The sequence below is a fragment of the Synchiropus splendidus genome, chromosome 10, assembly GCF_027744825.2.
Source record: "Synchiropus splendidus isolate RoL2022-P1 chromosome 10, RoL_Sspl_1.0, whole genome shotgun sequence".
NCBI lineage: Eukaryota > Metazoa > Chordata > Actinopteri > Syngnathiformes > Callionymidae > Synchiropus > Synchiropus splendidus.
This window is the reverse complement of record NC_071343.1, coordinates 10,719,076-10,738,622: the sequence shown is the minus strand read 5'-3', so window position 1 is coordinate 10,738,622 and position 19,547 is coordinate 10,719,076. Positions and strand designations below refer to the sequence as shown.

Sequence of the window (19,547 nt, the reverse complement as noted above, 5' to 3'; positions counted from 1 at the left end):
GAAATTGCTTCCCGTTGAATTGTGGGGTCCAGTTTTTTTTTTTTCAACTAGAGTTTTGGCGTCAAAAGAGGTCAACCTGTGAGAATCTGGTTGGTGGACACGGCATTTTATTTAGCATAGCTGTTAGCATTAGAAATGGTTGAATCAAATTGAATATGAGCTTTATTGTTTTCATAAAATTGAATCAGGAAAGAAGGAAAAACCATTTCGCGGAATCCATCTTTGGGAAGTGGATCCGGAGGTGTCTAGTAAGCTGCTGAAGTGGCCGGCGTTGCCATGACTTCTTCGTGAAATTGGTTGCAGTTGGGGTCCCCTCTTACTTTGGGTGTTGTCGGGATCTGGACCCCAGTTAGAGGGTTCACACACCAGCACTCGCCTCGCTGGCCATGCGTGGAAATGTTGCACTGTGAGGAGCAGAAGAGAAAAAAAACAACATCAAGACAAGCTGGAAAACATGATAAAAAAGGGAGGGATGAAGATTCACAGTAGGACGTTGGGGGGGGGGGGTGCCTTAATTAAGCATGGCGTTGAAATGTGGCAGCGTGTGTGTGTGTGTGTGTGTGTACTTCCTGGTGGCAGGGGGCCATTGGATGAGAGTGTGGGCCATGGTTTGGGTGGGACAGCGCTCACCCAATAACAGCCCATCCTCTGGTCATGCCCCCTGCACGGCCCGTCCCGAGACACACGGGCATGCATGTTACCCCCCCACCCACACACAACTGCACCCCGCCTCGCCTCCTCCTCATAACACACATGCACACACTCAGAAATGAGGTCGTGATTGAAGTGGACACAGTTTACGCCGCGCACACAGGGTGGTCAAGGAGGGGACGGCGAAAAGAATGAATAGCTGTGGGGGAAGAAAAGACTTTCCATTTTTTTCCTCCAATGAGAAAGAACAAAAAAAGTGACAGTTACAGTAATTACCCCGCAACAAGGAGGGAGAACTCGAAAAAAAAAAAAAAAGGAGCAGAGTGTTGAGGAGGTACAGTGTTCCTCCCTGGGAACTGAGGACTGCGCTCCCAAACAATGCTGTTGTTTGTGACCAGTGATGAAAATTGGCTGAGTGGTTGAGAACCCTGCTTTAGGGAAACCGTGGCGTCTGTTCAAATCTTCTTTTCTGCTCCGCTATCCTCGCAAGAAAACACTCGATAAGTGACCTTGTTTGTCTTCCTCCCGTCTGATTTCTAAGGATGAGCGCGACTCGAGAACCCCGCCATCGGAAGCACAGTCTGTTCTAGCGCCTAACAAAAGTCTTCCCATGAAGTTTGCCAAACTGTTTTTACTGCCTTGTAACCTGGCGCAAAGGAGCAGCCGCCTCATGCGGGATGACATCTCACCATGCATGTGTGTTCACACACGTTTGAATCTCTTGGCAGGTGGTTAAATTGTGTGGGCGTGCACTCACACTTCTTTTTTTTTTTCCTGTCAGAATAAATTCATATCCTCTCTCTGTCCACAAAAACCTTTTCTGTCTTCTTAGTTGGACAAATAAACATTGTTTCAATTCTATACTTTTATACATGCAGGGATGTTACTGACCACTAGGTGGGAGATCTCACCCTCTGTCACACCACTTTATAGTGGAGGCATGAACAACTTAGAAAAACAAATGCCAATCCATCCACACTCCTAGTGATGGGCTGAAGAGGCTTCATGAAACTGTGCCCTTATTTTCAAAGCTCAGTAGGGGGCGCCCTTGGTTTTAAAATGAGGTGAGGTTTCTTTGACGCTAGTGTTCAAATCTAATTCTAAAATTCGAATCGATTTTTAGCGCAGAGAGTGCCATCTAGTGGGCTCTGAAAATGAGGACACTGTTCCATGAAGCCTCTATCACTACTCACTCCCATGGTGTCATATATTGACGCTGGGAAGGTGAACGTCCGCGTCCTGTAGTGACGCTAAAGGCAGCCTTGCTTGTTGCATGTTGATGCATAGATGTTTCAATGCGCCGAACATTTCCCTTCCCATTTTCCTTCCAGCCAGCAGGTGCGCATCGACGTCGACGTGAAAAGCTAATACGTCAACCGGCAACTTTGGAGGCTCCCTGCGGTGTCAGCTAAGGTTGCTTAACTGCACTTTCCCAAGAACCCTAGAGACAGGACAAAGTAGATGTTAACACAACGCTCAACATCTCACCTGCTTGAGGTTGAAAAGCCCATTCACGTCACAGTTTGGAAATTTAAGATTCTCCAGCTGTTCTCTGTTGTCTTCTGGCGTCATTTTGGAGATCTTCTCCAAGACTTGGTCCAACTCCTGCTCACAGACAGTCTAAACCGGGCACAGAGGGGAAAGTATGAGGCAACAGGGAAGATGAAATTAAGCAGGGCACGAATAAGGATGTGTCTAAGGATGGAGATGTGACTCCAGAGCTCGGCAGGCCTCGAAGCCGCACACGTTTTATGTGAGCTTGCGTCATACATGTGATGCAGTCCAGGTGCCTTCAAATGTGCTCATGTTACTCAATCACCTGCGTTGAGAAACTAGCGAAGTGGATGAAAGCAATGGGATGCAAGGGCTTTGTAACCTGATCGCCGCTGCCGTTTCTCACTCCTCGCTGACTCTCGAACCAGGCTGGAATGCTCTCAGTCAAAATCAAAAGCTCTGCCACCATCACTGATTTCAAAGTGCTGCCAATGTTTAAGGCAACAATTGGCACCACAGTTCAAAGACGATTCCCCTCGACTATGAGGGGGAAGGGTGGAGGACACCCTGGAAAGGTCACCACTCAGTCACAGGGCACGTATGGACAGAATACCACTCTTACTTAGGGACCATTTAAGAGTTATCAAATGCCGAGATAGAAAAAAAAACTCAACCCAAGCACTGAGAGAACATTTGAACTCAGGTGAAGAACTGAGGTTCAGTCTAAGCCAGAGCAACCAAGAGCTGGATTCCAACCTTCCACCTCCTCTCTGTGAACCACCAAGCTAGTAAACCCACAACACAAACCTCAGCAAATGGTCAAACACTATTTGCTGTAATAATGTAATAATAATTGAAGTAATAATGTCCTGAACAATTCTTTTTTTTTTCCTCTTAGTTTATTATAGTCTTGGTCAGAAATCCTTTCTGTTTTAAAAATAACTTGTGTATTTAGTTGAGAAAATACATTTTGTTGTGTTATATACACCAATACACAATTGGTTTTTTTTTTCCCTGAATAAAAAAGTTTTTGAAGTAGTTATCTACTGATGTGGTTCTTTAAACATCCTGTATATATGTGTGTTCCTTGGTCATATATTATTTTCTGTTGTGTTTAAATAAGGTTGTGGCTTACATGTTTAGTTGTTTTCCTGGTTGAAAAAAGTAATTTGTATTACTTGATTTCTATGAAAAAAAGACTTTATTCGCTTGTTTTGGAAGATGTACAGGTCTAAAGTGTTTCATTACCTTATGCTTTAAAGTTTCATTTTATTTACGGGATCATATCTGCCTTATATTCATTGTTGTTTATTGCTTGTGTTGCCACCTACTGACCTTATTGTGTCATGAGTCTTCACACGTTGTGTTGAGCAACTCCCACCTGATTTAGTGTGCGCAAGCCTTATTTATTTATCCGTCTTTTTTATTGTGTCGGTGCTAACTGATGTGTTGAAGTGGCGACGCTAATTCATTTGGCGTTGTGCTAAGTGATTTGAGGTGAGCCTGAGTAACTTTGCGGTTAATCATTTGCGGTTGTGTAAAGTGATGTGAGTGTTGGCGCATCATGGCCAACTCTGTGTAATAACTGAAGCGAATTAAAAGAGCTGAGTTTAGATCGACCTGTCTCGCACAAACGCCTAAGCGTCGCACTGTTAACAGCAGCAACAAAAGGAAACAGCTGTGAGAGTGAAGCACGTATGACGCCAGCACACATGTGACCACCCACATGGAGGTGCGTCCACGCCTGACACCAGCCGTCCGCCCCGCTCCTCTTTTGTTCACAGAACTCTAGGATTGTTTGCTGGACATCATTTTCCATCTGTATTTTGTTCTGCAGTACAAGGAGCAAGTGAAGGAGAAAATGAGCACATGCATTGGATTGTTTTTGCCAAACTGTGACACAAACGCGCTGTTCCTGGGGCCCGCCGCTCATTTGCATGAAACTGACGGGATATCTGTGCTTGAACGCCTTCCCACTAAGGATTTTCCCGGAACTGTTGATATTTTTTTGTCAAGCTTTTTTGAGGCTGCGGAGGGAGAGTGGGCCTGTGTTTAACTTTTGGCATGTGTTCCAGCGGGAGAACAAAAGAATATTATACATTTTAATGCCTCAATTGAATTCATTCTCTTTTCGGGTTTCTTCTCAGGGACGATTACTTTGTTAAAAGAAAGAAAGAATTCACTGATTTCCTCCTCTATGACGTGAGGACGCTCACTGTGCCCTGGTAAGGACGCCACCTAACCTGTGAGACTTTGGGGATCCAAGGGTCCTTTGGTTGGTTGGCCTTCATCTTGGTTTTGCCTCCGTTCAAATGCTGTTTCTGGGCATAGCCATACCAGATCCAGGTGTCTGCGGTCGGTCGCTTCATCTCCGGATCTGTTCCGTGTCCCTCTGTAACATTCGAGACCACAGCCATGCATAAATCAAACATATTGAAGATCAGATGACTCTATAGTTGTTTTGTTTTGTCTTTTCAAAATAAAGACCAGAAGAAAATAATGTTTGATGTGGAATAACTTTTTCCCCCAGAATTTCAAACTCTAGAAAGTTTTGTGCAAAATAAAAAACACACTCATGTGGACCACAAGGTTTCGTGTTTTGTTTTATTTTTGTGTGCTTTTATTTTGACATTTCCTGTTCCCTGTCTGTGGTTTCCGTTTCCATTCCAGCTTCATTGCAACACAGCTTGCTTTTTTTCTACACCTGGGTTGCAGTCTGTGCTGCCAGATGGTTGCTCGGCGTCCTCCGGTAAAGTTCCCCTAGATATCTAGTTCTTCAGCGTTCTTTGCAAACGTTTGTGCGTGCGGCTTCCTCCGTTTTCCTTCGAGCTTATTTTCTGTCCTTTTATAAGAGCGTTGTGCTGTGTACTCGCTTCTTGTTTTCTCTTGGTGGCTTTTTCCTCCTTGCACGCGTGTTTGAGTCTTCCACTACCGAGTGCTTTTCGTTGTTTGGGCCTCATGAGTTTATCCGAGTGCACTTTTCGGTTGTCCCCGTGACTTGGCTTGATAGTAATTCACCTCTTTTTCTGTTTAAGGTTTTTCCCCCGTAGTTTGCTCCGCGTTTTCGGTCTTTAGTTCCTCGTTTCCTGTCTGTGTCCTGTTATTTTATTGTTTGTTGTACATGAAATTTTGTTAAACGTAACCTTTATGCCAAGTCCTCTATGAGCCAGTTGCGATTCAGCACCTGAGCCAATCATGACTCGGGGATCCAATGCCATTTCGAACCACACTTGAATCGCCACTTAAATCAAACTGGCTTAATTCTTGTGCTCCCACAATACAAGTCACTATGGCATCAGTGAGAGGCACGCGAGACATCTGATATGACCTTGAAGGCGACCACCAAGGAGACCCAGTTGTGGTCTCTCAAAATGCAATGTATTGCATCTGGAAGTATTTTACATAAACTCGTTTTTTGTTTCACCTCAGCCATCGCAAATATGATCAGCAAACTCCCGGATGAGGTTTGGAGAATATTAAGCAGAATCAAGCTTGAAAAAAAGTGTTTCATTTGCAGAGTTGCTGATCGTGCGTTTTAGCACTCAACCACCCGAGGCTCCGTGCATCTATAATTACCGCGGTAGAGGTGCATACGCACTACAGTAAATCAAATCTGCGATCGCAGGAACGGCCCTTGCGTGCATCTTTACATTACACAATCTACTGGAAGGTGAGGCAGCGTCTGCGTAGCCTTTCTCGATTTCACTGAGCGTGACTCCCTCGGTTTGTCCGAACAAGTCAAGTTCAGTATCTAATAATTACATCAATTATCCGAGACATTATTTCTGCCAGTGAGATGTCAGCGGTTGATTTATCCTCAGTGCTGGGGAAGTTCGAGGACACCATTTCTACCTGCACATTTCAGGAAAAGATAAGTCCTGACAAATGACAGCAGCAGTTCTCCAAGGAGAAGCCTTTATTTACAGCTCCTTGGCTTGGTCGTACAAATTTGATGGGATTTTCACGTTCCTGCGGCTGTGTCAAGGACGCCGATAAAACTTCGCATTGATGTCTTGGCAAGGTTTCATCAGATTAAACAGCTCATAAAAGCGGATCTGAACTTTCTCTCTTGGTGTCACGTCTTTCTGGAAGAAACAGAATCTCTTGACCTGAATATAGCTGTTCTCCCTTGCTGTCCTGTCGCTGTTAGCTACAGGTCACTTTGTCAATAGGCAGATGGAGTCGAAAGCTGTCAGCAGAGTGGAAACAGGCAGGTTACCGGGGGAGCAGGCTATTGTGCGGCCAGGTCTTCAGTAAATGTCAAAGCTGATAGTTGGCGAATTCAAACCATCATTTCTTTAAAATGATGGACTCCTTTGACATTAGCTTCTCTCTTCATCACAGAGCGTCCTGTCAAGATCTTAGGGGAGCACTTTGACTCGAGCCTGGAAGACTCCGCCACTGTCTCGAAAGCCATTTGAGAACTTGGCGTTTTGCTGCCTAAGGTTGACAAGTATGTTCTACCAGGCTGGTTTAAAGGATCTACCGACATTCCCTCTTTTCCCAAGTTCAGTAGACAGGTCTCCACCCAGAATTAGCTCAGAGGCTTTGAAAATCTGATCATGGTTTAACTGATGGTACCCTGGAAAGAACAAGAGGAAGGTGAAGGAATGAAGGAAGAGACAGGTGAACATTCTATGAGCTTGAAGTTGGATGGACAGGCTTCCCTTCCCTTTGACGTTTGGGCATTACGTTGGGGCAAATCCACGACACACAGAAGCTACAAGGAGGCTTTGGACGGTTGATCCGTGGACTGTTACCGGGTCGCAAGTCAGGACCTGACTGACATAAGTCGTGATTGTTCGAGACTCAAAGCCCCCAAGACACATGACTGCATAGATGTGAGGTTTGCGATCAAGCCGAGTCTGTAGAATAGCTTCTTCAAGTGAAAGATGAAGAGACACTCGTGGTTTTAGTCTATTCATATGACGACTGGAAAATGTGCGCAACAAACTTCGCACTGGGATGAAGATGTTCATGCCGCTGCGTCCGGAGACGAAATGAAGGAGAGAGAGTTCTCTGACCACAGGTCAATACGACAAGATGGTTGTCACTATCCAGTGACAGGGACACAACTTTGTGCTGTGATGTTGCAGTTCCAAACTGCATTTTAAACATTTCCTACCGATTGCTTCCACGATAAAAATGAATGACCTCCAACTTTTAAACATAAACAAATACCAGGGTTAATCCAGAATTACGTCTCAGACTTCACTGTCACAGATTCCATGTGAAAAATGAAGCATTTTTTTCATGACCCACCTTCTGATGGCCGAACCAAATCTGAAAATATGAACAATTAAAATGCAGTCAAATGTCCTTCATTTTGGATGAGTTCAAAATATTGTTTCTTATTGGAAAACAATATTTGCTTTGCTTTCAAATGGCTCCTTGAAACAAGTCTTCTGAAGGCATGGCTCTGTGCCCATTCAGAGAACTGCCACCTCTGCATCATGAGGATTCGCTTCTCGCACGTATTAGTGCATCAAGGCAACAGAAAATGAACCTGTTTATGTTTGTATTCTGCACAGTAAGCTGTCACCGCAACAACCAAAGTCGAAACTTTAAATCATCTTTGACTTGGCAGTGGAAGAGTGGTCAGAGCATAACCCTGTTGAACATACAATAAGTTGTTGCCGATGCGCATACAACGTAAGCAATTCAATGCATTTTGCCGTGAGCCTGTTCGGAATATCAAACTGAATAACAAGGTCAGTGTTTACTGTGTCTATAACTTGAAATTACTCTCTCACTCAGAGGGGGTATAAAACCAAATCCAGGTGTATTTAAGTGTCCTCATACTGTCATTCAGTGGCCAGCCATAATGCTGCTGATATTTCATTTGGATGGATATTTTTTTTCTCCTTCAGTAAAAGTGGACACGAAGCCAGTGAGTCACTGCTGACCGCTAAATCATATGGACTCATTCATGTGTGCAATCTGACGCACCCATTTGCTGCAAGCAACTCGAGTCACAGGGAACTGTTTAGTTGTGTGGGAGTCGATTCCATCAATACGATTTGCAAAAGAAGAAAGGCTTCATGTGAAATCATCTCTTCTTCTTTGTCTGTGGGTATTCTCTCTGGGAGTGCCACACCAAGTCAGCCTCCTCCTCTCTGTCTCTCCTCTGAGTCTGGCTGCGATGATTTAGTCATTCCAGACATGAACATTTATGAAAAAAATCCAGCTTGAACATGGATTCTATTCAGAAGTCCTCGACTGGATATATGCTTTTAAACACCTCAGAAATTGCTAGCTAGCGCTTACGACACTCTTTTGGTTTAAACCAACAAGCAGTTAAATATCGTCACTTGGGATTATAAAAGGGATTAAAATTAGAATCCTTTTGAAGAGAAATCGATCTTCTCTGCAAAGTTATTGCCCTGTTTGCAAAACCTGTTAATACTCATTGGATAGTGGTGGATTGAAGTGTTCTAATAAACCTCAGGATCACCTCCAATATTTTGATGAAACAGACAATTAATAGTCCGTACCATAATGTTTTTTTTTTAAGAAAGAAAGAAAAACAGCTGCAAAGCCAACAGCTGTCAACAAACTTCTGTGTTGTTGAGTGACTCTTCAGCACCATAGAAACTCTACCTGTCCAGAGCTGTTCCAGGGTTCGGCTATTGCAATGCTTTCACAGCTCCCTCATGGCACAGAATGAGTAATGTCTCGTAGCATGAATGTTATCGTATACAGAGGAGCTATGTGTCCAAAAAAAACTTCAATGCATTTCATGTCCAAAAGAAAAAAGAAACCTACAGTACTTCAAAACGTTTATCAGTGTAAATGGTTCCTCTCAAGACTCCACCACTTCAAACACTCTACAGCTGGCAAATGGACAAAAAAGAGGGTCTGAATAATAAAGGAGGTTTTGTCCCGGCAGAGATCCCTGTCAAACCTTTTACGGTTAGCGAGTTCTTTCAAGCCTTCATGTTCCCTCTGCTTCCATGTGGCCGAGTGTGTCATCCTAACCAAATGAATCTGCCTTTGTAGTTTGAGAAGGAAACTGTTGCCAGTCGCTGCCTCTAAAGTGTGTGTCAGACTTAAAAGAGAGACACTGCAAGGTCAAGGTGATTTCCCTCCTTTTTTTTTTTTAATTTTGCAGACGTGTTGAATTTCAACTGAACGTATATAGTGCAGGGTGGTGGAGAGTCACCCCTTAAATGAACACAGATCTGTGACCCTCAGTTGCTGCCTCTGAGACCTCGAGTTAATAAACTGGACGGACGTCTCTGGAACCAGTGAATCGTCGATTTATGAGCAACTTCATATTAGAAACACACTGGATTCCTCATATCTGACAGTGACTTCATGGTATCCTTAATCTATTGATGGTGAAAGACTCCAAAACAGGGAGATATCTTTGAAAAAATAAATACCAGTCAGAGATAATAAACCGCTTGGCAATTGATTTGGGTGGTGTCCTGTAGGTTCATTTGGATTTACATATGCTTTAAAAATGTTCCCTATTACTACCAGCGCACTTCTGTCACATGATCAGGTCCAGTTTAAAAGTGTCACATGGAAAAGCCGACCTCAGAAAACAAAACATGCGGTCGAATTGGAGGTAAACTGGATTCACAGTGCAGGAGTTCTCTGCCAACCCGTCCTCACTCCCGTGGCGTAATATACTGATGTTGGGAAAGTGGAGTTTCGCAACCCATACTGACGCAGCCTTCAGCGTAGCATGTTCAGTGGACCTTCCCATGTAGCGTCTGGTTGTGACATTTAGAATGAATTGGGCGGCATCCCAAGGCTTACCTAACCCTATGATTATTATTTTATTTATTTATTTATTTTTGGTGCCAATATATCCACATGCAACTCTGAAAGCTGTGTTTCTCTAAAAAGGCCACTTTCCCAATGTCCTTATATTACGCCATGGGAGTGAGGAGGGGTTTTCTCTGTCCGGGAAGTTGTGTTGCGGGTGTGTTGAATCTTATTATTTAATAAATCTTACAGAGTTTTAAGAATCTGTACAAAAGCCCAGTGTCAAAGGTTTATGACAACGACAAACAACCAACATGGCGACTGTGGAAGAAGTGTTGATAATGTACCTCTTGCACAAATGACTAAATGGAGACAGTGTTGTGGGAGGTGCTGTTGAATATACCGCGACTAGCAGACGGAGAATTTCCACCATTGTTTTGTCTTGTTTGTGTTTCATTAGCGCTTCGTATCTGGTAGTAACAGTGACACTGCCCCCACGCTTTCTCATGGTGCTGCTCAGTTTTGTCCGTCGCCACAGACGAAATGACACAGAACACAGAGACAAGGCTCCGTCCGTATCAGGATCCATAGGTAATGTTGAGTATAAATGTTTGTTTGGAATTAATTCACTGGTCACGTTACGTGGCTAAAACATGTGCTGAGACACAAAAATCAGCGCAGTCACAACGGAGTGTGTAGATGGACGACGACCCACTCAACAATCCTCACGAACCTCTCCTCTCTAACTGAACGATATTTATTCGCTTTGGTCATTTCATTGGGAAAGACGGGTTTACATGAAGCGTTTTCATTCACACCAGGCTTTTATTCCAAGTGGATAGTGCTCCATGTAAACACAACAGTTGTTTCGCAGTTATGCATGTGTTTTATTTTATTTTTTTAATACATTTATATTTAATACAGTATTGAAATTGTGTAATACTGGATCTAAAAATAAATCATTTTATCTGGCTGTGGCAGCTACTTTCCCTCGGTGGATATTTGAGCAGTTAAATAAGCCAATGACAGCTGGCGGCGAGCTAAAAAACACAAACAAGATATACATTTAGGTTTCAGCTTATCAAGCATGCTGACGGCCGCAGAGCGCGCACAGCTCATCGTAACTTCCTTCCGAAAACATTGCAAATGTGGAAAGTGCAATTCCACTCTGATTATTAGACACGTCGCTGACAGACGACCCACACCTGCTTCGGAATTTGGAGCTAGAGTGAATTAATATCGTGGTTCCTAAAACAGTGGGGATGGAAAAGATCATGATCCATTCATAAAGCCGAACTGCTCGACATCTGCGAGTCCAGATTGAAACATTTACGGAGAGTTCCCCCCAGATACTTGATAATTGTATTAACTTTTCAAGTGGAAACGCAGAGGATGTGCTGTGCCTAACATCGCAAGTGTTTGGAAGTTATAGTTCGGAAAATAACGGCGGCTGTTATTCGTCCTCGGTGGAGTTGAGACGATAGGACTTTTTTGGACTATGAAAGGTGAGTGGGGATTTGTGGGGAACTTTATACTGACCAAGGTAAGCAACAACCCTTTTGACTGAGAGCCAAAAAAACATATATTTTAAAATGTAATTCCATGAAAGACATATATACTGAATACAACAAAATGAAAAGAGAAGACCTACAAATCGGATTTTTAATATTTTTTACAGCGATGAACTACATTCCCTACACGGCAGGTTGGTCGCACCACTTGGTATCTGTACTGGTTCTGTGAAATGGTGACTACAAACGGTCTCATGTGGACATACAGTCCATTGTGCATATTTGCCATTGAAACCAAACAAAATGAGGAATAAACAATGATAAATAATTGTTGAACTAAGGCATGGTATTTGAGGTTGTTATATTATGTACAGTGGAACAAATAGCATAACAATAAATAAGTCGCATCACCTCCCAGACTGGTCTCTATTAACCAAGTGAAAGAGATGTGATGTTTTTGAGTCAGTCTGTGGGAGAGGTTGCAAATGGTATTATTTATTTTGGGGCTAACATGTAGACTAGTCCCACTCGAAAGCTCTTTGACCTGCCACCACCTTTCGTGCTGGTGAGCGTTCACTAATCTCCGATGGGAGGTCCATTTTGCTTTTCTCTGAAAATGAGGAACAATAACATCATACCAGTTCATCGTGCATATTGAGTCAAGACCAAACGCTATGGAAACCCTTCAATTGGCGTTCTTGTGTCACGACAGAAACATCGAAGCCTCAGCTGGATCCTACGGAGCCCTGGAAGTGACATACATGTGGGTTTTTTTGGATGTGGTATGCATGACTTTATTTTTTTTTGCCCGAGATAACAACTATCTCGAGAATTTTTATCTCAAGATACAATCGTAAACGTCAGCGCATGCTTAACTGCCTCTCTGGCAAAGCATTTTGTATACGTCCTGCTGGAACCACTATGTCTCCCATGGCTTCGTAACGTTTGTCAACGTTGTCAGTCACCGTCTGCAAGTCTGTGCGCTTTTAACACTCTGATCAAGTGCCTTCTACTCAAAATAATACCACATGTGGCTAAGCTACGTATTAAGCCTCCCTGGAAGCGACATGCATGACTTTATTTTTTTTATCCCGAGATAAAAATGATCTCGAGATACAAATTATCTCAGGCTAACTGTTATCTCGGCAGAAAAAAATAAAGCCATGCTTGACACATATTTTGAGTAGAAGGCACTTGATCAGACTGTTAAAAGCGCACAAACTTGCAGACAGTGACTGACAACGTTGATGAACAGTTACGAAGCCATGGGAGACATAATGGTTACAGGAGGTAATAGTTTCTTGAGATAAAAATTATCGCGAGATAAAAAAAAAAAATGTCATGTGCATGTCACATCCAGGGCTCCGTAGGATCCTTTTCCTAGTGACTCGTAAATAAAAGTCACCATGGTCACTCAAAGGACACGCAGTCTGGGGTCATACTGAGATCCTATGTGGCTTCTGGTTCTTACATGCAAATTGGGGACGCTACATATCTTCCCTGCCGTCGGAACTCAGTATCGCACTAAGTAACGTCAAAAATATTGCTCTCGTCCCTTTCATGTGAGAGGCAGTTGGGTTACTCAAAAGTGAAAAGGCATTCCTCAAAGAATACAGGAAACCAGTTGAAAATTCAGATTCAGGCGTCCACAGAGGAGACAGATGTGTGGACGCCTGACAGCCAGCAGTCATGTCCGCGCCGCCAAGCAAAACAAATCGAACCTAGGGGCAAACCACAGCCTCGACTGACGCTCATTTTCAGCTTTCCTTTATGTGTTCCTACTGGTTTGAACACCAAAGGCGGTAAATCACAGTCCACAGCGAGGACAGGCCCATCACACTTAACTAAAGTTACCAAAGCGAGAGTTGGGTTTGTTTTCTCTACCCTCGCGCACCAAAACCATTAAGTGCTCGTGCCAGAACTCAGTTCCATCGTTCATCATGTGAAGATCCTTGGTACAATTAATAAAAAACAGTGAAGTCCTGTTGGAGACCAAACGCCACCTGTTCCCACAGAGATCGGATTTGGTCGTCCTCTCAATAGGGTCTGAGTGCGACAAACAGTCATCGAAGAAATGCGGGTTACGGTCATGTTAGGGGGTTCACTGGAGGGCTACGGCTTGTTCATGCACACAGATGTGGCACGCCACTGCCTGCCAAACACATTGCATATGTCAACATTCATTTTCATGACGCTATTGTGACCTTCTGTCCTGAATAGCTCTTGAAATTCTTGACATCTGCGTGTCCCCACAGGATTTCTGGGTTATTTGTTTGGATCTTCTGAAGTAAAAGATGGGGTTTTCTCGACATAAAAGCGAAGAAGGCGGTGATTTTACAGCGGCTCATGTAAAAAAAAAAAAAGGAATGGATTTAGCATTTAGCATGATGACAGTTCTAAAGGAGCCAGCTGAGTGATGCTGGTAGCTCTGTCTGTGGAACCCACTTAACGCCACTCCAGCACAGGCAGAGTTACACTGGCAAAACACCATGTGACTCAGTGTGGGACCCATAAATGCCTAAATGTGTTTTCATTCAGTCACTAGTACCATATTTACGGTTACAGTGTGGCGGTTGATTTAGTCCTCTTATCTGCGTGATATTAAGTGTTTACAAAATTCTAGAAAATATTGACTGAAAGGCTGAAAGGCAAAATATTTTAGCAATAGATCTAACATAAAAAAACTTATATTTTTACCATAAACCGACTCAGAACAAGCCACAAGTTCGTCCAAAAGCACCAGTGCAGACAACAGCATGTCAACCTCCCGTCACAGGAACAGCTTCTTCCTCTCGGCCGTCAGACTGTTGAATTCGTGAACAGCCTTGTTGTTATTTTATTTTATTTTATTTTATTTACTTTTTGACTGCATGTTATTCCAAAACACTTTCCTAGTTAGTGGGCTCCCCACTGACCATGGCAATAAATTTGATTCTGAGTCTGATTCTGAGTCAGTGAACTGACCATCACCATGTAAACTGCCCACTCCCCTTGTGTGAATTGCCTAAAAACTATATATATTTCAATGCAAATATACTGTGAGTAAGACACAAAGGAAAGTGACAGAAGTAACAGGGTTAAACTCAATTCTTACTCTTGGTTCCGGTAGGGGGAGTAGTTTAATCTATTTCAACCATTGGGTTTCTGATTTACTGAGTCAATGGGAGACTGTCATTGATTCAACACTCCCAACAGTGACTGCTACCAAGGGTGTTCCGGATGTTTGACATCATCACTCGAGCAACATGTGAGGACCCTAACTGAAACAAATACGGAAGATTGGAATGAACAGAGACACTTTCCAAGATTAAACTGTTGTTTTCTAACAAAACAAATGAAGCAAATCAAACTAAAATATATTCAGCTTATTTCTCTTGCCTTCAGTATCAGCTGTGCCGTTTCAAAGTACATGAACAATCGCTCAAGATATCGATTTTCCTGAGCTTATCTGTGTCTCTCAAGTCAAACACAAACAAACTCTTCCGCAAACTAGAGCTGCGAGTATTGATGCAGGCTTAGAAGCAGGCATGCCTCATATATATATATATATATATATATATATATATATATAAAACCCATTTAATCATTTTAATTTAATTGAACAGTTTGCTCTCCAGACAACAGGGAACCTTTGTAAGTGCAGGAGTTCCTGCTCCACTGATCACACTGATGCACAAGACACGTGGCAGCTAGGATGAGAACAACAACAACAAACATGGAGGAATCCCTGAACCAAAGCAAACTAAAGCATCTGTTTGCTGTTGTTCAGGGATGTTTTTCACTACACAATGACCAGGGTTTCCACTACTCTGAATGTACCTGAAATTCTTATGAAACTGAAATTCTTATAGAAATATTTTCAAGATATTAAAAGAGCTTTAGTTTAAATAAGGTGATATAAAAACTTGAATATAGCTACCATCGTGATTTATTGTGCTGTTGTCAAACTGATGCAAAATAAACAATATTTTGTTGTTTAAATGCATGTATGGATCCATATGGATTGATTCAGTAATACACCAAATTCATTCACATTGAAAAATGTGGCTATATATATATATATATATATATATATATATATATATATATATATATATATATATATATATATATATATATATATATATACACACACACAATTTTTTATCACGAGGAAGTGTCAAGTTGACAGGCCGTCATACTGCCGCAGAAGTATTACCAGTCAGTATTGTCTCACCAAGTGTCGCCTCGGGACCTTTCATGTCGTCCACCTTGGGTCCACATCGTCCAAAGCCGTGAATGAGCTGCTGCAAGGGGAAGTCCTCTCCCATGCTGGGGTAGCACCTGAGGCTGCTGGCACACCTGGGCGTGTAAACCCCGCACGGCTCCCCTTCCATGCGAGCGCAGACCGGGCAGCAGCCGCAGCCCGGCTCCCTCACTATCTCCGCGCACTCTGTGGTGACCTGAGCGCACTCGGCCATACGCTCCGCGGTGCAACTCGGACATCGGAAAATCAGCTCCCCGTGCAAAACTCCCGGGAGAAGTAAATACGCAAACAAAAAGCCACAGGTTAGAAAGGAGGTCATTTTAATGCTTCATTAGTTAATTGGAGAGCAGTGGGACTCCAGATGAACTCTGGAACAACCCTGAGAGGATCCTCTCCCTGGAGAGTGGGTAAACACTGACAGGGTCCTATCTGCTCTCGTATTCCTGCCGTCCCAGGGCAAACTGAAGGGAATCAATGGCTCACATAATCTTCTCAAACATTTGCCTCATTCTACAGAGTCGACCGTTTAACAGTCGACCTTCAAAGGCAGAGTCCTCCTCTTCATTGACAATAACAGCAAAAGAGTGAAATCCCAGAAACCGCAGTTACACATCCATTTAAAGCGTCACTCAATCGGCCAATGCAGAAGTACTGGGTTTTCATTCCTGTTGACCACTTTCATTTCCATATACAACCACAAAATACAATGTGCGATATCAGCGAATAATGAGGGATTTGTCAATGGTTTTTGAGGAGGAAGAGCAGGGTCATGTAAATAAAATGTTCTTGATGGCTTCTCTGTTTTGATAGTGTCGGTATCATCGCTTTGTTGTTTTTGCTTTGGAAAACTGTGGGCATTTGCAGTCGGGAGAAATAATCCTCTCAAGCAGCGAAACACTGGTGCTTGCCACTCGTCCGTCTTCTTTAAACTTGCTTCACCCATATCTGATGATGCTCTTCATCTTTTGGTTAGAAGAACAGCCTTACATGCTCACTAGCACGATGAGAACATCCACTTCTATTTGTAACTCCAGCAGACTTTGCTTTTGGGTTATCCCTTTAAAGGCATCACCGCCTGAGAGTTTCCCGAGACACGGTGCAGCTCTCCAGCCGGGATCGAGTCCGTGGCCAAAACCCGACTCGCTTGTGTTCACTTCTCAGACTTCTGAGCCGAACGCCTCGAGACGGAGCGAGCACTGTGAAAAAGCCCTTACGACAGAGCAGAAATGACGCAGAATGACGGACACAGGGTTGAGAAAAGCACTATTGATAATGATGGACACAGTATTTGTCGCACATTTTCTCTCCATCCTTCAAACCAGAATGTATAACTGTTCTTCTTTCCGAGATGTGTCCTAAGTGGTGATGGGCTGGTGAGGCTTCATGAAAACACTGTCCTTATTTCCAGAGCCCAGTAGGTGGCGCTCTCAGTTTGAAAAAAATCTGAGGTTTCTTACAAAAAAGATTCTGAGAGCAGAGAGTGCCATATTGTGAAAATGAGGACACTGTTTCATGAAGCCTCACCAACCTGTCAATAGACGCTAGTGTAATTCTCCGAGTTCTGAATCCAGACTGATGCAGTAGGCGCGAACGCGAGCTCGACAGAACGATAGTCCGCTGGCCGACTTTAAAGCAAATACTTGATGAGTCACGGTGGCATGTCCGACTTGATCTTCTCCTGGGGACAGCCAGTGCAAGTGTCGGACTGAAACAACCCCGGTTCACACCTGGGAGACACCCAATTGGATTACAGTAAGTCCCTGCTCTCTGGCATCGGAGAGAAATCCTCCTAATCCAGAACATTACTGGCGGATTTTCCAATCAGGAAGTCACAGTTGTTGTGAATCAAACACTTGAAACCAAAACAAAGGACAGGAAGACACTGCATATGTTGTGCTCATCTCAAGTTGCTTTTCTGGATTTAGAACTAAATCACTGTTACGTTTGAGAGGGATTATTTGATAAACAGTGTGTGTTTACTATCCGTGTGTGTGTGTGTGTGTGTGTGTGTGTGTGTGTGTGTGTGTGTGTGTCTGAGCTGAGAACATCTCCTCACGTCACCCACTTCTCACAGCACATCAATATTGCGTATATTTTGATTCATATTCCATTTTGAACTTATGATTTCAAAGAGTGTTTGAAAGACGTAATGCTGTAAATGTTGCATTTAAAAAGATGCTTGATGCGATTGTTAGGAGTTTAATATTCACCGCTGTTGCTATTACATGAGTGAAAACTCACTTTTCCAATAAATAATTTGCAGCTTTTTTCTGTAGATGAATCACCAGATAAATATTTGGTATGTAACTCAGTAAAAAGCATTAATATATAATGAGTAAATAATCCCATTTAATATTGGACACCGGAATGATCAACTTCAAGTAGAAACGTCAGGTGAAAGTGCTCCAGTGAAATTGTTTTTGGTGCATATATTCCCTCCAAAGAAGTTCAGTTTTTTTGTGCCAGGAACTGCTGCAGAGAAGAAAAAGAAAGTTTAAATGTGATGATTCTGTTATGTGTTTTTTTTTTTTTTTGTCTAATCCGGCAAAATCAATGCGTGAAAGTCTCAGCCTTATATAAACTAGTTAAAACGTATGGTTTCTTATTTGCGCAGAAAAGCAGTTTGTGACTTGGATGACTGTTTTATATAAGCATGTGATGTGTTTGTGTGCACCAACTCTGGTCCCAACCCTCTTCAAGCCCTCCTCATTGGTTTTCTTCCTCTTCTTTTACCTGCTACTTCCATTTCTTCCAGTCTTTGACATAACATGATCCCTGTCTCTCCTCTCCATGTGTCTGGCCTCCCAAACTACCTCCAAGCTTCTCTTGTCTTCAACTCTGACTCCTCCAACTCTGCTTCTGGTCTTTGTGACTGAGCCATTGGTGATAAACAAATAATCGTGGCAGGTCTCACTCGCGTCCCTCTCGCCCTGGTCATATGACTGATCCCATTCTAGAACTCATCTGTTTTCACCTCCTCACCTTTCTCCACCTGAATTCTCTCCTCCAACTTCTCTTTGCTCTGATGTATTTTGAATGTGAAAAATGTAACGCAAAATCTATATATTGATCAATACTGTTGGATATACAGTCAGTATGGAGTCTGCAGTCCTGACCTCACCAACCTCGCAACAGTATCGTGTTCGCTCTCCCCGCTGCACAGCAGGATCAGAACAGGATGCTGCGATGAGAAAATATAATCGTTCTCATTTAAGCTGCAAATCTCCGCAAATATTGTGCAGGGTTCCAGCAAGTTTCCAACCTTGACGCCGTCATTAGCGGTCGGACTTCGCATCATATTTCTCCGCCTTGTCTCCGCTGTCATCATGATCGTGTCCATATTGCGCGTAATTATCGGAATCATCGAACGTCCTGCACCTTAAACACTTAATTATCGGGTGGAAATAGAACGTTTCCCACTTCCTCTCCAGTTTAAAGAAGAGCAGTTTCCATCTTTTCTTGTTCCTACCTGAGAACATACTTTCCGTGAGCATGAAGTCGAGACGCTGTCCAAACATCACGTGCGTTCCCGGAGACACAAAAGCAAGGTTTGTTTGCTCCGCCGCTCAGTTTAAAGAAATGTTTTCTTACGGCCGCCACTCCAAACTTTCATGTCACTCACGAACGCTCGCTGATTATATTGTGGCCGCGCGTTGCTGGGCAACCGGGAATGAGCGGGCAACGACAGAACAATGTCGGGACGTTTAATTTTACACTTAAGTGGAGCAACCTGATAGCGCGGCGCTGAGAGATGTGCTAACTGCGCTCCAGAAAGATTCGTCTTTCAGGGAGTCATTTAGGCAAGACAAATGGAATACCATAGAAAAGTGCTCACATTTTCCACCCTCCTTCATTTTCTGAGCGAAGAGAGGAGAGGACGGAGATGGAGCTCCTATATGGACGTCTGATTCTCACAGCAGAGGAGACCG

At 43.2% G+C, this 19,547-nt stretch overlaps 1 protein-coding gene across 1 annotated transcript; it reads right to left on the bottom strand.

Moving 5' to 3' along the window:
* Window positions 1–146: 146 nt before the first annotated feature.
* On the bottom strand, window positions 147–16,038 carry LOC128766255 (insulin-like growth factor-binding protein 2-A). Its single transcript, XM_053877773.1, has 4 exons — window positions 15,589–16,038; window positions 4,389–4,537; window positions 2,140–2,271; window positions 147–404 (listed from the first exon to the last, which is right to left on the bottom strand). Exons 1-4 carry the CDS (start codon window positions 15,935–15,937, stop codon window positions 246–248), a joined length of 789 nt encoding a protein of 262 aa, XP_053733748.1. The 5' UTR covers window positions 15,938–16,038; the 3' UTR covers window positions 147–245.
* Between the last annotated feature and the right edge of the window lie 3,509 nt (window positions 16,039–19,547).

Bases quoted from the DNA above. Each gene is read 5' to 3' on its own strand.
- LOC128766255 (XM_053877773.1), bottom strand. From the start codon at position 15,937: ATGACCTCCTTTCTAACCTGTGGCTTTTTGTTTGCGTATTTACTTCTC. The intron at 4,538-15,588 runs GTGAGACAATAC...CGAATGTTACAG, and splicing joins AGGTCCCGAGGCGACACTTG to AGGGACACGGAACAGATCCG. The intron at 405-2,139 runs GTGAGATGTTGA...TGCTCCTCACAG, and splicing joins GGCTTTTCAACCTCAAGCAG to TGCAACATTTCCACGCATGG.